The sequence below is a fragment of the Chrysemys picta genome, chromosome 24 (genome assembly GCF_011386835.1).
Source record: "Chrysemys picta bellii isolate R12L10 chromosome 24, ASM1138683v2, whole genome shotgun sequence".
NCBI classification, from domain to species: Eukaryota; Metazoa; Chordata; order Testudines; family Emydidae; genus Chrysemys; species Chrysemys picta.
The window spans coordinates 7765274-7780208 of record NC_088814.1 but is presented as its reverse complement, the minus strand read 5'-3'; the positions used below and the strand labels follow the sequence as shown (position 1 = coordinate 7780208).

Genomic DNA, 14935 nt, shown 5'->3' with positions numbered 1-14935 from the left:
TACCCCAGTTTCCCCATGGGTGGGGGGGTGCTGCTGCCGCCGCCTCTCTTTGTAAAACACTCGGGGGTCAGTGGCTGAAAACGGCTGCAGCATAGAAGTATCACTAATTGGTGTGCAGCGTGTTCTCCGGCCGAACCGTTCTTTGGACGCATGGCAAACAGCCAGCGTGCGGAACAAGTCTTTGGGGGCCGGGGGTGCTCGCAGCCGGGGCTCCAGACCATTGTTACTTTGCAAGAAACCTGAACCCCAAAGGAGTGAGAACGTGACGTGCAGAAAGGAATGGTTGGGCAGGGAGAGATCGCCTTTGATTAGACCCACATGGTGACCTTGAATTTCTGGGTGGGGCTCAGACAGGACAGGGAAGATCCTAAGCAGAGAGAAGTACATAGACTGTGTCCTTTCATTGCTTTACCCACAAACATCAAGTGGGTGGAGCACGGCTCCCAGCGGGGGAATCACGGCCCGCTGTGGGTCTCTGAATATCATCCCGCTGCCCTGCGTCCAGCGAGATCGCCGACTGCTTGTGTGCACAACCACGCGCCTGATTTGAACACGCAGTCGTCAGGAATGCACGCGCAAATCCCGTGAGTGTGCGTGCAAACAGCCGCTAAGCCGCAGTTGTGTGCGTGCTCCTTTTGCTTGGGAAGGGGGGGCTCTCCGGTGTCATTTCGCCTTGTTGAGCTTCGGGATGTGTGTGTGGGGGGGGTGTTTCCGTTAGAGTTGCTGGTCTCTGCCTGGAGCCCCGGAGAGGCTAAATAGAGAAACCTCTGGTTGGCGTGCGCGGTGGTGGGTGTTGTGTGCGCAGTTGGCTCTGCCTTGGGAGCGTCCCGTTAGCTCCTGGGGCATGGATGGGAGCAAGCTAGCTGGTGCTCCCTTAAGGGAGAGCCCTGTAGTGCAAACTTCCCTAGCGGAGACACAGCAAGAGAGTTCTTTTGCCGGAGTTGCTTAAACCAGTCGCGGGACTCTTTGGCTGGACGGTTTTGCCCGTGTCCACACTAGGGCTGGTGCTGGCAAGGCTCTGTCGGTTGTGAACGCTAGTGAAACTTTCCAGAGTAGAGCAGGCCTGCAGGAGGCTGGTCTCCGTGGGTACGTTTTCCCAGTTATACCGATATCTATCGTACAGGTCTAGTTATACCAGTATCATCCCTCTATGGACCTTCTCAGCCCTGAGTGGTTTTTCTTAGCGTGGTTCCCTACGTGATCCTCTTATGCTGGAATAAGATTGTCCCCACGGGGGTTGTACCTGTACAACTTTAGGTTACAGCTTCGCTACGGTCACTACCACTGCCTGCAGTGGCTGATGGCGCTGTAGCGCAGACGCTTCCTACATCGACGGAAGGGGGTTTTCATTGATGGAGGTGAAATCCACCTCCCCGTGCCCCGGCAGCTAGGTCGGCTTAACTACGGCATTCAGGGGGGTGAATTTTATCACACCCCCGAGCGACGGCATTGGGTCGCTCTACATTTTAAGAGTAGACCAGGTCTTAGTTTATAGCAAAGAAACTTCCCTGGGTGACGCTGGTAGATCTGAGGACGGATTATAGGCTGCGTCGATCCCTTTGACCGTGCGTGTGCGTCTGTCGTTTGCTACTCGGGTTTGCAACTCGCAGGGTAAATGTCTGGCCCTGAGCCGGCGACCGATCCAGCCCCCGCCTGCCTGTTTCCCTGCAGACCAGAGCATGGCGGCGAATTTCCATTTGGAGAGCGAAGATGGAAACCCCGCTTGTGAAGTGGAGAGTCTTGAGGGTAGCAAGGCTCTGGGGCCCGGACGGGCTGCCTTGGTGTCCTGATGTTGGCGTTGAGCTTGGATTTTCCAAAGCACGTCAGATGCCGGTTGAGTGACAATGGGAAGTGCTGGGTGCTGGGCCCTGGTTCTGATGTCAGCACCCAAGCGAGAACTGAGCTCTGGCCCTGCATGTGGCTGTTGCTGACTTACAAATGTGGCCCGGAGCTCTTGTGAAAATCTGTCCCCTGCGTGGCGTGGAATCTGTCTGTCCGAGGCCGCCTGCCACCAGCCGTGGTGGGCGAACTGACCCCCCCGAGGTTTATGAGAGAGGGAGAGGCTGACAGGGCATCCCCTGGAGGTTGAAATTCCCATCCCTGGTTGGAAATAGCCTAAATCTGGGGACCGTCACGGCATGCTGCAAAGCCCGTTCGCCTGGGCTGCGGTGAACGGTGGGCGGGCGGGGGGCGTGGATTCTGTGATGGGGATTTTTAGGGATGGTCTCTGCAGAAGGGCTGGGGTTTGTGGGCTCGGCTGCTGCTTCCCCTCTTGCATTTGATTTCCTGGTCGGATTGAATATTGTGCCCGGCCCACTGGAGTCTGCACAGACGCAGGCAGCGTTGCCCTGATTGACACCTGCCCGTCCATTTCCTCTGAAACCCAGGCCGGCCTGCCCCCGGCGACGGGATCCCAGCTCCACGAGGGATGAGCCAGTCGCCCCAGCTCCTCTGGCGGGGCTGCAGCCCGCTCGCTGCTATGCAACCAAGTGTTCATATCGAATTAAGAAATTAATCCAGAAGCCCTATAATCTGTGCGGGGCCATTTTGTGTGTGTGTGTGTGTGTGTGTGTGTGTGTGGATAATCCAGGAGCATCTGTTGTTGCTCTCTAAGGAAATGTTTTGCAGGGGAGGGGGCGGGGGCAGATACAGCAGCCGCCTCTGAGCTGCTGTTACATAACGTCCAACGTGTTCTGGAGCCGTGACAGTGGCAGCCGTCAAGGGCAGCGGCAGGTACTTGCCTGCCTGAGATACAGGGTGGGGTCCATCCGCAGAGCGTCAATGGGCCAGATCCGCAGCCGGGGCAAGTCCATTGATGGCCACGGGCCAGATCCCAGCGGATGTAAATCAGTATCCCATTGAAGTCAATGGAGGATCTGCCCCCTGTCTGCTGACCCTGGCATGTAGGTGGTGCTGGGCGAACCGCTTCCGCCCATCTAGTGCCGGTGGCTGGGGGCGGTGCAGAGCAGGCTGGGAACGGGGACGTGAAGCCCGCGGTTGTTTTCGTACCTGTCTGGATGGGGGTTTGTGCTGACCTGGATTTCTAACCTAGGGTGCCCGATGGCCTGGGGCAGTCACAGCCGGGGAACGGGGAGACTCGTGAGGGGGGGGCAGGCCCACCCTGCCATGTGGGAAGATGGGATTTTTTTCTTTTTGGTGCATTGCATCTGGGGTTGTGTTAAAATCCCGCCGTCTTCCCCCGCGCAATCATTCGCTCCAGACGCTACTGACTCCGACCGCTACCGGCTTATCCCTGCTTCACACTGGGGCCCACGAGGGCACAGCCGCGGGGGATCCGGGCCATGCCTGTGTAGGGAAGGTGATCTCGTTCCAGCTGTGCGGGACCACAGAGCTCGCGGTCTCAACCGCTTGTGTGGCCAGCCCCCCGATCCCGGCCCACGCAGGGAGCCGGGCAGAGCGATGGTACTAGCAAACACTTGTCAAGCCGCCTTCGCTGTAATGAGTCCTGGGTCAGGGATTTCGCACGCCCTGAGCCCAGCTCTGTGCCCATCCTTTGGGCCCAAGAATGGGGGTGAGCTGATAGTAATTACATTTCATCCTTTCCAACTCCTTCCACTCATGGCTTGCAAAGTGCTTGACGAACACTACAGAATGTAGCCCCTGCAGCCCTACCCCCGCGAGGAGAAACAACGGTTGGGGAAACTGAGGCGGGCAGTGACTTGAATGCTCCCCAAGCAGGGACTAGAACTCCTGCGGCGTCTCCTGTCTAACCACTAGACGACACTCTTGCACCCCTCTCCCACTGTGGCAGGAGTGCTCTGATGCTGGGGAAAGGCAGCATCCCTTCCTCCCAGACCCTCGGCAGGTCAGTCGTGCAGACGTCTGTGCCAAATTTGCTGGTGCAGATCGATGCCTTTGCCAGCCTGGCCCTCAAGGCTGGTTCGGGTCCATGCTGGATGCCCAGGGCAGGGCGAGCCCACTTGGGAAGGGCAGTGAAGGTTGCAGGTTGCTCCTGGCCCATGGGAACGACGTCTGGATCGGCCTGGCCATCGGGAGCATTGCGGGGAACGGGCGTCTGGGCCGTGTGTGCAATTCTCCCTTTCTCTTGCAGTCTCCTCCGTGTGTAACAGCGCCCCGGGGTCCGGTCCCAGCTCCCCGAACAGCTCCAACAGCGCCATCGCCGAGAATGGCTTCACAGGCTCCGCTCCCAACATCCACACCGAGGTAAGGGAGCCCCCCCCCCGGGGGGGCGCTGGGCCCCCCCCACCCCAGTCCTCGCTTGCTTTCTTCAGCACGAGCCCTGACCAAAGAGCTGAAAACTCATCTCCTTAGTGGAACTGCCCCGTCTCCATCAACGCTGCTCTGACACGTGCTGGGCCCTTTCCTTTTTATCCGCAATCTCCAGGCAAATCTTGTGGCTATTGTAACGTCAACGACGTTTTCCTCTCTTCTGTCTTGTCTCTAAACCTTTTCTTTGGCTACAGGAGGGCTGCAGTGTTCCAGGAGGAAAGGGTTAATATTGTGGGTGGGGGTCGCTGGGGGCTTCACATCGCTGGCGCGTTCCACGAGCGAAGCACACGCGCGTGCGAGGCGTGTGTCTGGGTGGATGCTAGCGGGACGATGGAATTTCTAGTGGAAACGGCGCCGATTCTCTTGCTCGGGTGACTCCCACAGGGCTGGGGGAAAAGAGATTGGGGGATTTTGAGGTTATTTTTAGCTGGGGCTGGGAGAGGGTCTGGGGCTTTTTCTTCCTCTGCAGTTGGGATGCTGCCATTGGAGAAAACAAAACATATGTTGCCTAAAAAATAAAACAAAACAAAACAGCCAATGACCAAACTACCCCCCCCAGATACCTTCCTCGGGACCCGAGTGACATGAGCTCGGTAAAGTCGGGAGGTCGTTTAAATCTCATTCCCCAGTTGCTGCCCTTTGTTTACTTGTTCCATTTCCTTCAGCTGGAAGCTGGTCAGTTACCCTTCCTGCTCCGAGGCATTTTCGGTGGGCAGGTCCCCGGTGCAGTCGCCGCATGTAGATTGAAGGCCCTGATTTAAATAGTTAAAGAGGCCATCCTGGGGCGGCCGAGCTGGGCCCCCCCATGTGTGTGCTGGGCGGGTGGCAATAGGGGGAGGTTCTTCTGGGGTGCTAGGGGCGAGGCATGCGCCCTCCTGGGGTGCCAGGGCCGGGCCGGTTCTCCCCGGCGTGCTGGAGCTGACGTGTTACCCACCGTATCTGAATTCAGTAGTGGGAGTTGGGGGGTGGATCCCAAGCAATCCAAGGACAGGAGCTTGAGAGGTGCCAGGCTGTGGGGCTGCGATGGGGGTCAGCCAGCTCCTCGGGGCAGGGGCCCAGAGCAACAGTCATTAGCGTGGGCAGCGTCTCTGCCCCTCGGCTGCTCCATCCTGTGGGATCCTGTCCTCCGTGGCCCCTAATAGCCGCAGAGCCGAGACCGTAGGGACCATCAGTCGCCTGCCACACGCTGCTTCCCCCACACCCCCCAAGCCCCTTGCCAGGACCGAGCTTTGGGCTGATCCGCTTGTTTGACGCCTGCGGTAGAAGAGAGCGCCCCCTGCTGGCTAGTGCTGTCCTAGCAAGTCCTGTTCCTGGCGGGCTGGGGCTGACCAGCCACACCTGAGCTGCTGCCACGTCCTCCTCTCCCGCTTACGTAGCTTCTTACCCTTGTCTCTTTCTTTCCCTCCATCCCTCCCTCCTTCCTTCCTTCCTTTCTCTTCCAGCTGCTCCCCCAGCACAGAGCCCTGGCCATGGACGGGTCCGCTAGCCAGCTCAGCCTCTATACCTCCCCGTCCCTGCCCAACATCTCCCTCGGACTGCAGGCAACGGTCACCGTGACCAACTCGCACCTCAACGTGAGTACGGGCGCGCACGTGCGGCCACCCGCCCCCTCCCCGGCCCCAAGCGAGGATGGAGGCAGCAGGGGGACCAGGAGCAGCGCTCTGTACAGGACGGCAGTGCCTGGCGCTGGGGAGAGCAAGGCAGACCGTGCCCGTGCCGGGGGGGGGTGCATCCTCGGGGCTCACCAGGGCTGTGTCGGCCCGTGCGCCGGCACGGGGCGGGGGCAGCGTGTCGCCAGTCTGAGTCGTTTCGCACCCACTTAGCACGGAGGTAAAGGACGGTGGGGAAGCCCGGCAAGGAACCCAGGAGTCCGGGCCCCCGCCCCACTAGAGATAAGCTTGACCTTGCAGTGGGGGTCGTTAATAGGCAGACCGGGGGTCAAATCCGGACCGCCGGATGCTTTTGAATGGACCCTGAAATCTTTTAATTTGCGTATTCTTCTCGTTGTTGGGGGTGATTATGAAGCGATTGTCTCTGTATCTGCCACCCGGCCCTCCGCCGGCCTGTGCGGTCAGACAGACATGCACGGCCAGGCCCCGCCCTGTTCCCACAGCAGAGCTGCAAGCCCTGGCTTCTCAGTGCAGCCTGGAACTGGGACCGTAGTTTGGGGGCACGTGGGGCCAGCGGGCCGAGGTGTGGGGACTTCCAGCCCAGTCAGGGTGGGGAGTTTTCTGATCGCCTACCGCCGCCCGCGAATGGGTCTGGGAACCTGCTAGGGGTGAGCTCACAACATGGGCTTGACCCAGCCCCGTGCAGCCAGAGGGAGGTGTGGGGCTGTTCGCCTGGCCTGGGGATGTGCCCTCAGGGATGAGCTGGGCTCCAGACAGAGAAGCCCCTTGCGACTGGCCGCGTCTGGCTGCTGTGCAAAGCCCAGCGTCTCGCTGGGACCCCACTGTCCCACCGGGGGGTCAGGCTGCTTCCATCCCCCAGGGAGGGAGGCACTTTATCCAGACAGGCCAAGCTGCTTCGGGGACCCGGTTCTGATCCTGCGCACGCCCTGGGCCGAGGGGCCGACTTCAGTTCTGTGGTGCTGGTACCGGCCGGAGCCTGCGCCATCCCCCTTGGCCTGGTCCCACCGGCTCCCCTCGCTGGGGTGCTGCCTCCGACAGCGGGTCAAACCAAATGTAGCTGTGCCGGGGAGGCTGAGGAGTGTTCACCACCCCCCCGATGGCCCCCATCACACACACACACGCACACACATGTCCATTAGAGACACACACATACACATACACAGACAGACATGTCCATCAGACACACACACACACAGGTCCATCATACACACTCCCACACCGGTTCATCACACACACACGCACACGTCCATCACACACACGTCCATCAGACACACACACACACACACACACACACACACACACACACACACACACACACGCAGACATGTCCATCAGACAGACACATACACACACAGGTCCATCACACATACAGGTCCATCACACACACACACAGGTCCATCATACACACACCCACACACAGGTCCATCACACATACAGGTCCATCATACACACACACACAGGTCCATCCTACACACACCCACACCAGTTCATCACACACACACACACACACGTCCATCAGACAGACACACACACACAGGTCCATCACACACACAAACATTCATCTCTCTCTCTGTCTCACACACCCACACACACACCCAGCCGTCACGTCCCACCCATCACGCTGCCCTCACCAAACACCCGCCATCCCACACAGGTGCTATTGAAGAACCCGGCGCGGAAAGGCCTTTGCAAACCTGGCGCTTTGGAGCCTACGTCTCGGTGGTATTTAGGGCCCTAAGATCATTGGGCTCAGTCGGGGGGTAAGCGGGTAAAACTCTCCGGCCCAGGCTGTACAGATGATCCGATGGTCTCCTCTGGCGGCTCTGTGAACCCCAGACCTGCTCCGATTCCTGGCAGCGGGGTTCTCCTGGCTGGAGATCTGTGTCTGGCCCAAAGATCCCTAACTGTGCCTCGTATGGCCTGATTAAACCCCCCACCTGGTTTGGAAGTGATTATCCTTCCAGCCAGCCCCCTGCTTCTCGTTGTTACTGTCTGCAGCCCATCAAACAGACGGGGGCGTCCGTCACCTTTGTCTTTCCTTAGCTGCTGGTGGCGCTGTTGGTTTTAAACCGTAATTAGCAAATCCGAGCAAAGAATAATACTAAAGAAATGGACTGGTCCCCGAAAACACAACAGCCTGGCTTTAGGGTGGGCCCAGGGCCTGGCTGCGGAAGGGGTCCTGGGCTCACAGCTGGGAGGAGAGGGGCAGTCGCTGTCTCGTTTCTAGCAGGGGTCGGCCCACAGCTCCAATTCTCCCGTGCTCGGGCGGCTCCCGGGAGAGAGCAGAGCCGCGGGGCGGGGGGCTGCGGGGCGGGGTTCGGGTGCGTGGGCAAAGCGGTGTGTGCGGAGGGGCATGTGGAAGCATCGGAGACTGGTGGGAAGGTGCACTGGCAGAGTTTGCTGCGTGCGTCCCACACCCTTTGCTTCCATGTGGAGATCTTGTCCCCGTGAGCCGAGGGACCGAGCAGCTGTTCGGATGGGAAGGGGCTTGGCGGGAGGGGGATTCATCTGGCCCGGAGATAAAGCCAGCTCCTGGAGCTGGAGCCAAGAGGCCGCTGGTCACTCCAGAGTAACTGAGCCGAGTCCAGCCAGGGTCTGTCTAGAACAGGGGTTTTCAACCTGGGGTCCGTGGAGGCCTGAGGGCCCAGACCATGTTTAAGATTTCCAGAGGGGGCCACATGGAGAAAGGCTGAAAACGCCCGGGGTGGACCGTCGAGAGGCCAGATTTCAGGCGGGCAGCAGCGTGGGTAGGCCAGGCATGGCTCTGAGGTGGCGGGGGCCTCCCTGGCGGTGTTAGTGGTTGTGACGCCGGTCGGCAGAGCGTGCCCTTCAGCTCTGGCTGGGGGTGTCAGCCCAAGGGCTTAACTCTCGATAACGCGGACGGTTCCAGATGGATCTAGGGCCGGGCGTGCCTGCAGGCCCATGGCAGCCGTGGGCGGGCGTGCTGCCACCAGCCAAGGTGCGCAGGGCATGGGACACATCCTGGCACTGAGCCCCTGAGTAACTCATCTTTGTCGGCTCCACCTTCGCTGGGGCGGGGCCTTGCGGCCATCTGGGGACAGGGCAGAGCTGGGGACAGAGCCAGATGTGGCCGGGGGGGGGTTACTTCATTCATGGTCCTAATACCCCCCTTCCCCATTGGTAACCCCAGCGGGTTTGTGGTCCACAGGAGACCCTGCTGCCCACTGTCCTGGCAGCCAGAGGTGTGTTTGTGGGGGGCGGAAGGGGACGTGATCGTGCCCCCCCATCCCTGGCCAGCATTCAGAGGATACAGAGGAGCAGGCCCCCCCCCAGACACTCTCTGTTCTCTCTCCTCCACCCGCAGGCTTCCCCGAAGCTCTCCACCCAGCAGGAGGCGGAGCGCCAGGCCATCCAGTCGCTGCGCCAGGGCGGGGCGCTCACGGGGAAGTTCATGAGCACCTCGTCCATCCCCGGCTGCCTGCTGGGGGTCGCCCTGGAGGGCGAGACCAACAGCCATGGGCACGCCTCCCTGCTGCAGCACGTGCTGCTCCTGGAGCAGGCCCGCCAGCAGAACACGCTGATCGCCGGTGAGTGCGGGCGGGGGGCCCAGGCCATGCTGGGGTAGGGCAGGGGGCCATCACCGAGGGACCCTGGAAACAGCTGCCCTGAGATGGGGCTCGGTATTGATCAGACGCCCGGTCCCCGGCTCTAACCACTAGGCCTGAGCTAGGGACAGAGCCCGGTGCTCGGACGCCCAGTCCCCGGCTCTAACCACTAGGCCCGAGCTGGGGACAGAGCCCGGCGCTCGGACGCCCGGTCCCCGGCTCTAACCACTAGGCCCGAGCTAGGGACAGAGCCCGGCGCTCGGACGCCCGGTCCCCGGCTCTAACCACTAGGCCCGAGCTAGGGACAGAGCCCGGCGCTCGGACGCCCGGTCCCCGGCTCTAACCACTAGGCCTGAGCTGGGGACAGAGCCCGGCGCTCGGATGCCCGGTCCCCGGCTCTAACCACTAGGCCCGAGCTGGGGACAGAGCCCGGCGCTCGGACGCCCGGTCCCCGGCTCTAACCACTAGGCCCGAGCTAGGGACAGAGCCCGGCGCTCGGACGCCCGGTCCCCAGCTCTAACCACTAGGCCTGAGTTAGGGGCAGAGCCCGGCGCTCGGACGCCCGGTCCCCGGCTCTAACCACTAGACAACGCCCCTCTGTGAAAAAATCGCCAGGCTGGGAGGGCCAAGCTTGAGGCAGGCCAGTGGGCTCGTGGGATGGATAGCCTGTTGGGAAGGGAGGCTGCCGTGAGGTTGCAGCAGGGGGCTGGGGCGGAGGGTTCTGTTCCCGGCTGCGCCACCGTCCTGCTGCCTGGAATAGCCCTTGGCGTGTTTAGCTACACCCCTGTCGGCGTGGCTCTCCGCGCTGCGCAGAAGGGGAAACGTAAGCCCCAGACCTACGCAGTGACCGGAGCTGGGGAGAGAACCCAGGAGTCCTGACTCCCGTTCCAGTGCCTTGACCAGCAGCCCCCCTACCGCTGGATCAGGCTTCCTGCGCTAGCCCGGCTGCTCTCTCCTTCCAGTGCCGCTCCACGGCCAGTCCCCGCTGGTGACGGGCGAGCGCATCTCCACCAACATGCGGACGGTCAACAAGCTGCCCCGGCACCGCCCGCTGAGCCGCACCCAGTCGTCCCCGCTGCCCCAGAGCCCCCAGGCCCTGCAGCAGCTGGTCATGCAGCAGCAGCACCAGCAGTTCCTAGAGAAGCAGAAGCAACAGCAGCAAATTCAGCTTGGCAAGGTGGGCAGGGGGAATGGGGCGGGCAGGGCGGGTGGCTTGCAGGGCATGGGTGGATTGAACCTGTCAATCACCAGAGAAACCCCCCTCCCCTTGTGCCACCTGCGGGGGAGGGGGAGGGAGAGGGGCGCATCATCTGCTGTACGTGGCCCGGGTGCCACCCCCCTGTGCCCCTAGATGCCCCAAAGACCCCTTGCCCCTCTCTTTAAAGATCATCACCAAGACGGGCGAGCTGCCCCGCCAGCCCACCACGCACCCAGAGGAGACGGAGGAGGAGCTGACGGAGCAGCAGGAGGTGCTGCTGGAGGACACGGTGCCCCTGGGGCCGGTGGCCTTCGTGGTGGACGGCTCGCCGGAGAGCGAGAGCACGCAGGACGAGCTGGAGGAGGACGAGGGCGGCGAGCCGGTGAAGGACGAGGGGGGCGCGAGCGGGGACGAAGACGAGCACATCGACTCGCCGGAGGTGGAGGAGCTGGGCGTGGCTTACAAGCAGGTGAGCCCCTCCCACTGCTCCCCTAAATGAACCAGGGTCTCCTCTACCTTACTCACCATCTGCCAGGAGAACAGCCCCTCTCCTTAGGCTGACAGGCGGATTCGAACCCAGGGCTAAGGCCTTGTGCCTCTACTGTTTGGTCTAAAGGAGTGACTCCCCCAGCTGGCACCTGTAGTAGGCTCTTATCCTATTCTGCACCCCAGCCACCAGAGGGCGACCCTGTGCTAGCGGGGGATGTGCCACCACAGGTGTGACCCCTGGGAGGAGGGAGCAGCAGTGGGAGATGCTCGCCCCAAATGTTGACTCTACTTGTAGCACCCGCATGGTGTGGCTGCCGGGGTCACGCCGTTCCAGCCAGGGATGGGGCAGCTGTCTGCCCTGGAGATCCCTCCAGCCCGCCTTGGTCCAGGCGTGTATCCTTGGCCCAGCACCGTGTGGGTCCGGATCCCAGCTTTCCCCATCCCCCATGGCGGGCTGCGCTGGGGACTCGTCACCCTTACAGCTGATGGGGAGGGGGCTCCCCACCGGGCTGCTCGGAGAGCCGGGAGGGGGGGGCTGGGAGGTGGGGTGCTCGCCCCGGCCAGCCAGCAGTGGCGGGGCAGGGAAGCAGGCGCTCGCGCCAGCCAGCTGGGTCCAGCTTATACAGAAACGGGCTAGTGAGATCATCGGGCACCTGGGAGACGGCTAGTGCTGGCTCCTGACGAAAGCCCCGGGCCGGCAGTGGCAAGTGGCCCCGGTCGTGGGGCTGGGGGCGTGAACAGAGCCGCAGCCGGCGGAGGGACAAAGACCCGGCCGCAGTACCAGCCCGCTTGCATGCCCGGCTGCGCTCTGGGGCGCATGCCCACGTTGCGTGCCCAGCCGCACGCGCCCCCGGGGCGTTCTCACGCCTGATCACACCCTCCCAAAGCCCTGCGCCCTTTGGCACGGCCCCGGCGCCCGCTTCCCACCCTGCCCAGCTCCAGACATTCAACCCAGCTCCTCCCCGCTCTCTGCGGCTTTCAACTCCGCCTCTGTCGCGTCTGCAGCCTGCCAAGCCGGCTCCCCATTCATCAGAGACGGCTCTGAGGGACGAGTGACTCATCCACACCCCCCCGCATCGCCCTCTTTGCTCCCCGCTTCCGGCCCCCACACACACACACATCGTACCCAGCTGCCGCGGCTTCCGGGGCATGACTCATCCAAAGCCTCTCGCATCCCGGCTGCTGAATATTTGATCACTGCGCTGGCGGGGGCGCGTGGGGACGCACGGCGAGGCGGGATGAGTCTCTTTCCCCGGACGGGACGGGGTTCGTAAAAGGAGAGCGGGCGGGTGGGAAGCCGCTGGCGTCTCTGCAGTGCCAACGCCGCGCTGTGGTGCTGTCGGGGCCCCAGCACGAGGGTAGGGAGAGACCTGGGAACTGCCAGCCCACGCTCTTAACCTCATCACCGGGGTGCCTGGGGCATTGCAGGCTGGGGTCCTGCAGGGGTATAGACACAGCGCCGAGGAAAGGGGTCGGGGGAGCCTGGCCGCCGGGCGAGCGCGGATGCTGCAGCCTGGGTGTTGTGGGGCATCGAAAGCCAAACGGATGCTTCAGCGGGAGGCGGGATGGGGCAGATTCGGATACGTGTGGGTGCCCAGAGCTGGCTCAGAGGGACTCAAGGCGCCCACTCGCCCTGTGCGCTGGGCCCCCTGCCAGCCGGTCGTGCCTCTGCACTGAATAATTCCTTATATTGCAGTGGCACTAGAGGCTCAGGGCCCCGCTGCACTGGGCACCGCACGGACCCTGGCCCTGCCCTACAGAATGTACAGTCCTAATAGGCAGAGCGGATAAAGGGTGGGAGGGGAAACTGAGGCACAGAGCGGGGACAGGGCGGGTCAGTGGCAGAGCCGGGAACAGAACCTGCGTCCCAGCTTGTTGCCTGCCGCTGGCCCGGGCTGCCTGTGGAGGGCTCGGCCGTGGGTGAATTTCCCGCCCTGTGTACATCCCCTCTCCGCGCAGGTGTTCCCCGATCCTCAGCCGCTGCAGCCCATCCAGCTCTTCCCAGCTTCCCTGACCATCACCACCTTGCCTCACCAAGCGCTGAGCCGGACCCAGTCCTCGCCCGCCGCCACAGGCATCAAGAACACAGCGGCTGAACCCCCGGTCAAACACCTGTTCACTACTGGTAAGAAGTCATGTGCCCCGAGGTCCCCTGGGGGGAAAAACAGCCCAAGCCACGCCCACAGCCCACGCTCCACCCTCACAATGCCAAAGTGGGGCGCCACTCACAGTAACCTGGGCAGAACCGCGTCTCGTCATCATCCCTCTCCTTTCGTGGGTGCTTTGATCAGCCGGGGAACCGCTAATGCAAACCGTCGTTGTTAGACTTCAGAGTGAACGTCCTGCCGAGCTGAATGAGGCGGCTCATGCCTTCTTCGGGTGCTTGTCTGCAGACTCAGGCGGACGTCGGGGTGTGGCTCACGCCCGGGTCCGCTTTGGACGGTTTCTTTTGCAGCCATCAGGCCTAGAAACTTTTAAATGATTGAGAAAATGAAAATTTCAGATTCGGGGGCAGGATCTGGCAGGAGGAGCCTAGATTGGCCGAGGCAGGCCAGTTCTCTTGGCTTTTCCAGACCATCTGCCGTAGAAAAGAGACGTCCACTTGCTCTATTGATGACCCAGGACCACGCTGCAATAAAAAATCCACGGCACCAAGTCACAGAGTCCGGGGTAGCTGGCTCAGGTGGCGAGTATAAAATTACAGTGTTGAGGTTCAGGCCCGGGCTGGAGCCTGGGCTCTGGGACGCTCCCCGCTCGCAGGTCTCGGAGCCCGGGAAAAGCCGACACATCTACACTACAATTTTATAGCCCTGCAAGCCTGGACCAGCCTTGGCCGCGCGGCGGGTCTTTTACTGCAGCGTAGCGGTACCCAGAGAAGGTGATTAGATGACGCAGCCCGTCTCCGTGGGGCAGCAGCGGGGAACGTAGGTGCCGACTCCGTGGGTGCTCTGGGGCTGGAGCACCCACGGGGAAAAATCCCCGCCCCAGCTCACCTCCGCCTCCTCCCCTGAGTGCGCCGCGTGCCTGCTTTTTCCCCCAGCTCCCAGCGCTTGCGCCGCGAAACAGGTGTTTCGCTCGGCTGGGAGGGAGGGGGCGGAGGGAGAACGCGGCGCGGTCGGGGAAGAGGCGGGGCCGGGGCGGGGATTTGGGGAAGGGGTCCAATAGGGGCAGGGAGGGGGTGGAGTTGGGGCAGGCACTTTGGGGAAGGGGTTGGAATGGGGGTGGGAAAAGGGTGGAGTCGGGGCGGGGGGGCGCCGGGGAAAGTTGGCGCCTATGGCGGGAAATGAACCCCAGGGCCTCTGGTTCCGAAAGCACGTGGGGATACGGCCCAGCTCCATTAGCCAAACGCAGCAACCTATGTCTGCTCCCAGCCACCACGCTGAGTAGGGCGGGGCACGCCCGCTCGCTGCCCCCAGGAAAGCCTCCAGGGCCGTGCCCCAGGCCCCGGGCTGCCCCACAGCCAGAGGGGGTCTTGCTGCCATAGGGTTCCTGCCATCCAGCCCGTACTTCCTGTCCCTTCCCTTGTCTCTCCCCCAGGCGTGATCTACGACACGTTCATGCTAAAGCACCAGTGTATGTGCGGGAACACTAACATTCACCCAGAGCATGCTGGGAGAATCCAGAGCATCTGGTCCAGGCTCCAGGAGACCGGCTTGCTGAGCAAGTGCGAGGTGAGGATCCGAGGGAGGAGGCTGGGGGAACGTGGGGGCTCAGGAGGCAGCTATCAGGGGTTGAACCTCACGCAGAAAGTGTCAAGGGACCATGAGTGGCTTGGACCTTGGTTTATTGTCCCACCTCAG

At 62.1% G+C, this 14935-nt stretch overlaps 1 protein-coding gene across 9 annotated transcripts in view; it reads left to right on the top strand.

Annotated features, from left to right (window-relative positions):
- HDAC5 (histone deacetylase 5) overlaps positions 1 to 14935 on the top strand; it is a 101070-nt gene that overhangs the window by 69573 nt on the left and 16562 nt on the right. For all 9 annotated transcript variants that reach the window (XR_010594757.1, XR_010594756.1, XM_042857123.2 and 6 more), the window contains 7 exons: positions 4073 to 4185; positions 5694 to 5825; positions 9208 to 9430; positions 10411 to 10625; positions 10834 to 11115; positions 13095 to 13260; positions 14673 to 14806. Coding sequence is in view for 7 of the 9 variants with exons in the window: in XM_042857123.2 (XP_042713057.1) it covers positions 4073 to 4185; positions 5694 to 5825; positions 9208 to 9430; positions 10411 to 10625; positions 10834 to 11115; positions 13095 to 13260; positions 14673 to 14806 (1265 nt within the window). In the remaining 2 variants the exon portion in view is untranslated. The remainder of the gene's footprint in view (positions 1 to 4072; positions 4186 to 5693; positions 5826 to 9207; positions 9431 to 10410; positions 10626 to 10833; positions 11116 to 13094; positions 13261 to 14672; positions 14807 to 14935) is intronic.